Source organism: Myxocyprinus asiaticus, chromosome 1, assembly GCF_019703515.2.
Source record: "Myxocyprinus asiaticus isolate MX2 ecotype Aquarium Trade chromosome 1, UBuf_Myxa_2, whole genome shotgun sequence".
Lineage (NCBI taxonomy): Eukaryota > Metazoa > Chordata > Actinopteri > Cypriniformes > Catostomidae > Myxocyprinus > Myxocyprinus asiaticus.
The window spans coordinates 65,452,356-65,461,616 of NC_059344.1; the positions used below are offsets into that span (position 1 = coordinate 65,452,356).

Here is a 9,261-nt window from a genome sequence, read left to right on the forward strand (position 1 = left end):
TTTGGGGATCATACGCATAATTGACAGGTTTGGAACAACATGAGGGTGAGTAAATAATGACAAAGTATCACTTTAAGTGCATGACATCACCATCTGTGCGGTGTAAATCATTATCAACTGTGAGATCAGTAATTAATCTTTTGTATATGGTGAAAAAAAATGTTGAGGCTTCCAGTAGATTATTTATTTGTGTGCATGTCTGTGTGTGTGTGTGTGTGTGTCTGTGTTACAATTACTAATTGGTCTTATTTACAGTTTTAAAGTTTAATGCACAAACAAAATATCCCTTATAAAAAGATCCTTCTGTGTAAAAGGCAGTCAAGTGTAAATACTGTTGTATTCTGTGCTTGTGTGCACTTCCTGCTCTCAAGCCAATGAGCAGGCACGTTTATGCTCACCATGGCAGCTGTGTCATCACTGTTGTCATGGCAATGGTGGACGACCTGCATAAGGCACCAGTGTCACTTCCTGTCTCCACACACACACACACACACACGCAGTAAACTTATTTGTTTGAATAGACTGTAACTTAAGGCGTGTGTGTGTGTAGTATGTGTTTACTATCGTTTGATGAACTTGGCGATGAAGAAGCCGATGCTGTCAGTGTTGACGAGCTGGTCGAGTGCCTCGGAGGAATTTGAGTGACTAGCTCGTCCTCATACTAATTCAGGATGAAAACTTTGTAACAGCCAGGCATGCCCTCTTAAACTAAATGAGGCACCTGAAGATAGGCAAAAATGAAAGATTTAAAGGAATATTCTGTGTTCAATACAAGTTAAGCTCAATATGACAATGTTTTTACCAAAAAAATAATAATAATTGACTCGTCCCTCCTTTAAAAAATGCAAAAATCTGGGTTACAGTGAGGCACTTACAATGGATGTGAATGGGGGCCAATTTTTAAACGTTAAAATACTCACTGTTTCAAAAGTTTAGCAGCAAGATGTAAAAAATATGCATGTAAACATGATTTTAGTGTGATGAAATCACTTACTAACCTATTCTGTGTAAAGTTAAAGCCAATTTACAACTTTGTTGCCATGACGATACAATATAAACAACCCCTGATTACGATTTAAACATCTTTACAGCTCAAATAATACACAAGTTTTAACAGAAGAATTAATCTAAGTGCTTTTATAAAATTATAAGCTTCACATTTAGGCTTTTAAACCCTCCAAAAATTGGCCCCATTTACTTCCATAGTATACCTCATTGTAACCTCGAGTTTTGCTTTTTTTATTTTTTAAAGAACATTTTTGTGGTTATCAACATTATGCCACATATGCTGTCGATTGAGCTTAACTTGTATTGAACCCGGAATATTCCTTTAAAGGTGCTGTAAGTGATTTTAGCGTTCTGAAGCTTTCACATAACTGAGCTGTTTAATTAGCCACGCCCCCTCATTCCAAAATCCCTCCCTCCAAAGATCATTTTGTAACCAAAACCGAGCAAAAGAGCAGTACTGTTTGTTCCTGTAGCTGTCAAATTCAACAGTGGCACAATTGCGCCCTCAACTGACAAACATTATGAATCATAGCCTCAATGATCCGCTTCAAATGAGAATGAGCAAAATTAATGACAGGTGAATAGCGTCAATGTCCGCGGTCTGAGGACACATTTTTGTTTGCTGTTTACAAAGTCTACAGCTGTCACAGAGACCAATGTGATATCTCTTATTTCATTAATATCTTTAAGGGAGTAGGACATTTTTTTGCATACTTTTCCATGAAAACATTGCTTACCGCACCTTTAATTACCTTTCTGCTCTATGAATGCAAACAGAGCACTGGTGTCATGGATGGATCATAAAAGTCTCTTCGAACATTTAAAAATGTATGAAAGTCTATAAATAACGAGGCGATAACTATAACTACATCCGAGTGGTTAAAACATTTATTTTTGTGTCTGAGCAGTAAAAATAGAACAATAGTATCAATAGGAATCAGCAGTTATTCATAAATCAGATCATAATACTATAACAAATAAAGGCCAATGGGCTGTACATCCTTAGGGAATTAAAACTCTACTAAAATAAATACTCACATTTGTTCTGTTGGAACAGTCACAATCTCTTTCTTTAACTTCGGGCACATTCATGTCCCCGGGGTTTATTTTTAATAAAACAAACAGCTTATTTCAGCTTATTCTTTTTGCTATATGAAGACCACATTCAAACTGAATTGGAAACTTTTTACCAGACCTTCATCATTAGTTTTTTGGTACTTTTCAAATGCCTTTTATGTATCGATTTCACTGTTTTAAACAGACTTTCAATATTAAACTATAAAAAATTGTTACATGTTTAAAATGATGATAGTCAAAAAAAAAAAAAAGAGTGAAATAAACACACCATTTTGATATTTATTGTGTTAAAATGATTTCTATGAATTTTTTTATTTTTTTATTATTTTTTTAAAATATAATGGTCCCACAGTTGAGGCATTATTTCCACCACATCAAACAATTATGACCCTAACAAAGTTTTTTTTTTTTTTTTTTTTTTAAGTTAGTGTACTTGTTAACAAAGTCGACAAAAGTGTCAGTGAAGAGCATGCTTGAGATGAAATATGACATGCCATTTCCAATCAAGCTGTCGTTTTGCCTAATAATGCAAAAAAAAAAAATATATATATATATATATATATATATATATATATATATATATATATATATACACACACACACACACACACACAGCATGTATACTGTTACAGCAGTATGCTTGAATACAATTCAACTTCAGCGCCTTTGCATTCTGAATGATCTTTTCCGTTTTGGATCGGATCTTTTCCAACACCATTACAGTTCCCTGCAGGGACACAGCAAAGAATATTACAAGAGGTGTAGTTTTATTATAGGTATAAATAAGGTCAACCTGTTATCAAGGCTTCAAATCTGTAATGGTTAAATAACAGTTGCAAGAAGAATTGTGTCAAGATGTGTCTAAAGTAAACACAGTTACCTGGTTCTTCATGAGGGCAGCGAAGTGTGTGGTCTTTCCTCCAGGAGATGCACACATGTCAAGGATCCATTCACCTGCGCGAGCTCCTAAAACATGACCCACAACCTCTGACGGCAGATTCTGCAGGGTTCATACAGGGTTCATACAGGCATCACTGAATAAAAATCATGGACTATCAAGTACTTTTTCCAGCACAAATTTTACGTTTTCAAGAAGTACACAGAAGTCAGAACTCTGAACTTTCATTTAATTCTGAGTTCTCAACTATTATGACATAAGCAATGTTAAGAAGTCAGAAACGTATTACACTAATTACAGTAATTCCGACATGGCATGAATGGACCATTAACAAACAAATAAGAGGTAACAAGCCATGAAATGTAACATGCAATATATACAGTATGTGAAAGTGTGTGTATATGTATTTGTATGTCATCATTATTAGCTTTTTAATAATAACTTTATTTTTATAGCACCTTTCAGCGATTTAGCACAAAGTGCTTCACAAAACATAAAATCAAGACACACTCAGTTAAACACAACACATTCACATAGTAATAAAAGCAAGTCTATATAAATATGTTTCTAAACGTGGCTTAAAAACAGACAGATTCAGCAAATCTAATGTCTCAGGACAGGTTGTTCCATAATCACTAGAAACGCATCATCACCTTTTGTTTTGTATCTGGATCTTGGAACAGGAAACAGTTCACAACAAGGAGATTTATGAGGTCTAACTGTTTCATAAGGTCTTAAAAGTTCTGCTAAATAATCTGGCACCAAACCATGTAATGCCTTATATGTAATTAATAAAATCTTAAAATTAACCCTAAAATGAATTGGTAAGCAATGCAAAGAAGCTAAAACTGGAGTACTATGATTAAAATTCCTAGTTTGTGTCAAAAGTCTAGCAGCAGCATTTTGCACTGATTGTAGCCGTGCTAAAGTGCATTGATTTAAAGCCGAAAATGGGGCATTACAATAATCAAGGTAAGACAAAATACCAGCTGGTTTCGCGAACCAGCTGGCTGGTGTTTTTACGGACATTTTCAACCTTTCCCTCTCTTTGTCTGTAGTCCCCACATGCTTTAAAACATCCACCATTGTGCCTGTTCCAAAGCAATCCAAAATAACTTGCTTAAATGACTGGCGTCCTGTTGCTCTGACCCCCATCATCAGCAAATGCTTTGAGAGACTAATCAGAGATTACATCTGCTCAGTGCTGCCTCTCTCTCTTGACCTGCTGCAGTTTGCATACTGCAACAACCGCTCCACTGATGATGCCATTGCATCTACACTACACACTGCTCTCTCCCACCTGGAAAAAAAGAACACTTATGTGAGTGCTGTTTGTAGACTACAGCTCAGCATTCAACACCATAGTGCCCTCCAAGCTAGATGAGAAACTCCGGGCTCTGGGCTTAAACAGCTCGCTGTGCAGCTGGATCCTGGACTTCCTGTCAAGCAGACGCCAGGTGGTTAGAATAGGCAGCAACATCTCCTCATCACTGACCCTCAACACTGGAGCCCCACAGGGCTGTGTTCTCAGCCCACTCTTGTATTCCTTGTACACACATGACTGTGTAGCAACACATAGCTCCAATGCCATCATTAAGTTTGCTGATGACACGACGGTGGTAGGTCTGATCACTGACAATGATGAAACAGCCTACAGAGAGGAGGTGCACACTCTGACACACTGGTGTCAGGAGCACAACCTCTCCCTCAACGTCAATAAGACAAAGGAGCTTGTGGTGGACTTCAGAAGAAAAGACAGAGAACACAGTCCCATCACCATCAATGGAGCACCAGTGGAGAGAGTCAGCAGCTTCAAGTTCCTGGGTGTCCACATCACTGAGGAACTCACATGGTCCATCCACACTGAAGTCGTGGTGAAGAAGGCTCATCAGCGCCTCTTCTTCCTGAGACGGCTGAGGAAGTTTGGAATGAACCGCCACATCCTCACACGGTTCTACACCTGCACTGTAGAGAGCATTCTGACTGGCTGCATCTCCGCCTGGTACGGCAATAGCACAGCCCACAACCGCAAAGCACTGCAAAGGGTGGTGCGAACTGCCAGACACATCATCGGAGGTGAGCTTCCCTCCCTCCAGGACATATATGCCAGGCGGTGTGTGAAAAAAGCTCGGAGGATCATCAGAGACTCCAGCCACCCGAGCCATGGGCTGTTCTCACTGCTACCATCAGGCAGGCGATATCGCAGCATCAGGACCCGCACCAGCCGACTCCATGACAGCTTCTTCCCGCAAGCAATCAGACTTTTGAACTCTTGATCTCCCACGATCAAAATACATCAGCACTGCACTTTATTACTCTTACTCTTATATCTCACACCGGACTGTCATAAATTATATTATTATTATATATATTCTCTCTTAACAACTTACTATCAACCGACAGCCTGAATGTCAAAACAGTACAATACAACCCACTGTACATTCTATATATACTACTATGTATAATTTTTTATTTTTTATTTTTAATGAATAATGTGTATCTATATTGTGTGTATTGTATACTGTACAGTGTATGTTATTATTTGTATTTTGTGTTGTGTGTAATTATGTGTATATCAGATGTTTAAATTGTGTTGTGTTAATTTGATGTTATTGTAAATTGGTATATGTTTCATCACTGTCACGACTGCTATGTTGATCAGACCTGTACCCAAGAATTTCACACACCATTGCACTTGTGTATATGGCAGTGTGACAATAAAAGTGATTTGATTTGATTTGATTTGAAATAAAAGCATATCCATAAAACTCAAGACATGTCTCACCTAGGAAATGTTCCTTACCTGATAAAAAACAAGACTTAACTAACTTCCTGATGTGATATTCAAAATGTAAATTTGTATCAAAATAGACGCCCACATTTCTCACTACCAGCTGAATATTTGGGACCACTTGATTAAGTGCTGACTCAATATGACTTTTTTTTTAAAACCATGACCAATTATGGGGGCCTGGGTAGCTCAGTGGTAAAATACACTGGTTTCCACCCATGGAGTTCGCTAGTTCAAATCCCAGGGTGTGCTGAGTGACTCCAGCCAGGCTTCCTAAGCAACCAAATTGTCCCAGCTGCTAGGGAGGGTAGAGTCACATGTGGTAACCTCCTCATGGTTGCTATAATGTGGTTCGTTCTCGGTGGGGCACATGGTGAGTTGGGTGTGGATGGCACACATGCTATGTCTCTGTGGCAATGTGCTCAACAAGCCACATGATAAGATGCGTGGGTTGATGGTCTCAGACGTGGAGGCAACTGGGATTTGTCCTCCACCACCCAGATTGAGGCAAATCACTACATGACCATGAGGATTTAAAAGCACATTGGGAACTGGGCATTCCAAATTAGAAAATAAAAATTAAAAAAACATGACTGATTATAACATCATTTTAAAACAATGTTTTATATCTGCTATACACTCTTGAAGAACATTTAAATTATTCAGATTATTGGGATTCAACAACAAATACAACTGCAGGTCATCTGCACAGCAATGAAAATGAATGTTGTATTTTCGAATCACAGAACCAAGTGGTAACATACAGTTTATAGTGAAAAAAACAGTATTGGCCCTAACAGGGATCCTTGCAGAACACCACAATTTTTAGGAGGAGGGCATCTCATCTCCAACACACACACACACAAGTACAAATTCTGAATTTGATCAATTAATATAATATCATGAAATTGCATATATTATAATGATATAATATAAATCATTAATTAAAATTGTATATAAAATTTACTTCTTTTTAAATATAACTTGTATCAGGTTTTTCCTGGATCAAAAAATGGTCTTTGGTGGTGGCAAACGTACACGGACATCATATACTGTATTTGATGCAGTTTTAGATTTTTTGTTTGTTTGTTTTTTTGCAATTTATATTTCAGATATGTAGTTGCATTTCATGTTTGTAATGAATGCGATTTATTTTTGATAATCTGAGCATCTCGAAACTTAAAAAATAAAAAATAAAAAATTGTACTTCAAGGTGCTGTGGGAAATCAAACAAACTTAACACCTTATTTCTATAGGCCTACTTATAATATTCATGAGTAAACCACTTTACTGATTTGGGACTGTGATTCTATAGTGAAAATATTTGTTTGCTAGTCCATAACAGATATTGTTTTCCTTTTACTAGACTCTTAATGATCTGGGAATCATTTTGATTCTAGGAATATCTGCAAACCAGGTCAGATTGTTTCCTAATCTCAAACATCAACAGAACAGGAAATATATTACAATATTACACATGACTTTGTTAATAAATTATAAAGGTCCAGACTTTAATTCTACATTGTATTGGCCCTAATGTTTACCATAGTTCAATCACAAGAAAGACCATGTCTGGCTCCTCATTACAGTGGTTAAGCAGTTAGTCTTCTTAAAAGTGAACAGTTTATTTGTTATGAAAAACATATCTTTTCTAATACAACTGCCACAGTTTTAATGAAAAATTGAAATAATGTAGTGTTGGAAATAATGAGTCATTTTGAATTGGTTCATCCAGAACGTTGCCCTCTCTCATATGTTGCTTGGAATGTATGAGTCATCCTAGTGGATCGGTTCATCCTAAACGGTCTTCTCTCCCATACATACAGTGGCTGCATCCGAAAACGTAGGCATCTGCCTAATCAATTAACTTAATGGCTTAACCGAGAACGTTTTTGAATGAATGGAACTCAGAAGGAAACTTGTCTCAGAAAAGTTTGAAAAGCACCTTATTTTCATCCTACCTCAGTATACAGCCTCCAAATGCAGAAATATTTAGTTTTCTGAGACAGTCAATATGTAGTGTTGGAAAGTCCAAATTATTCTAGTGAATCGGTTTGTACTAAACCATCCTCTCGCTCTCATAAGTAGTGTTCAAAGTCATTTTAGTGAATTGGTTCGTTTGTATATTTCATGTAAATGAACAGATTCAAATCAAAACGTTTCACATTCCTGGGCGGTATATACTGTAGGTCTTTAGCGAAATATTTATTTGAATGCTGCTGTTCTTTACTATATTTTTGACTCAGTTATATACAGTAATTTTTTTTCTATTGAGATTTTTTGTTGTATATAGTGTAAATAAATGTAAATAATTCTGTCACTATAATTGAGATCGTTCAAAAACCCTCATTATTGTTTTTGTGCCAGAAAACAAATACATAAAATGGGACTTTTAATTATAAAGAAGCCCGAAATACACATGGGACTCTTATTTTGAAATGTCTGTGCTCCCAGTTGTGAACTCACTGATGGCTGATTTGCTGAGAAAGTGACTCTGATTCAAACTGCTAACCTGAGCTCCAATCCTGAGTTCTTTTCGGTGATTCGTTACAAAACCCGATTCAAGAGTCATGACTCGCGCTGTGTTTGTTGTTGCGTTTAGCGAGCTCATCTCAATAGAAATTGTAAAAAAACGGCGCGAGACACACTGGCACGCACTCTAAAGATGTATTCAATAACTCACAAGATGAGATCTGATGAAACCACATATAAAACGCACACAACCCGTCTGTCGCCAATGACGAATACCCTTAAAAAAATCCTGAGTTATGGCAAACTTGCTGTAAATTCATCACTCATTATTTTCACATGCAAATGAGCTTTGCGGCAAATTCTTCATTGTAGCCAAAGGTTTGCTGCAAGTTCACCACTACCGGTGAAGAGCTGCAAACTTCTGGCAAACGTTTGTGGAGAATCGCAACCTCATTTGCAAGTGAAAATAATTTGTGGGAAATTTGAGGCAAGTTTGTCAGAACTCTAGATTTTTTGTAAGGGTAGATTTTAAATGGTTGTCACAATAATTTATTTTTGGTCGCATTTGCAACCATTTTAGTTGCAGTCTGGCGCCACCTATGGGTCAAGAAATCTCAAAAATGCCCATTACTGGGGGCCTGGGTAGCTCAGCGAGTATTGACGATGACTATCACCCCTGGAGTTGCGAGTTCGAATCCAGGACGTGCTGAGTGACTCCAGCCAGGTCTCCTAAGCAACCAAATTGACCCGGTTGCTAGGGAGGAGTCACATGGGGTAACCTCCTCGTGGTCGCTATAATGTGGTTCTCGCTCTCTGTGGTGCGCATGGTGAGTTGTGTGTGGATGCCGCGGAGAATAGCGTGAAGCCTCCACACGTGCTACGTCTCCGCGGTAACACGCTCAACAAGCCACGTGATAAGATGCACGGATTGAAGGTCTCAGATGCGGAGGCAACTGAGATTCGTCCTCCGCCACCTGGATTGGGGGGAGTCACCACGCCACCATGAGGACTTGGG

At 37.9% G+C, this 9,261-nt stretch overlaps 1 protein-coding gene across 1 annotated transcript in view; it reads left to right on the forward strand.

Moving 5' to 3' along the window:
• LOC127426449 (voltage-dependent L-type calcium channel subunit beta-2-like) overlaps positions 1 to 4,317 on the forward strand; it is a 60,797-nt gene extending 56,480 nt beyond the window's left edge. The window contains exon 14 of the mRNA XM_051673323.1: positions 4,215 to 4,317. Within this exon, the coding sequence (XP_051529283.1) occupies positions 4,215 to 4,243 (29 nt within the window). The 3' untranslated portion in view covers positions 4,244 to 4,317. The remainder of the gene's footprint in view (positions 1 to 4,214) is intronic.
• The last annotated feature ends 4,944 nt before the right edge of the window (positions 4,318 to 9,261 follow it).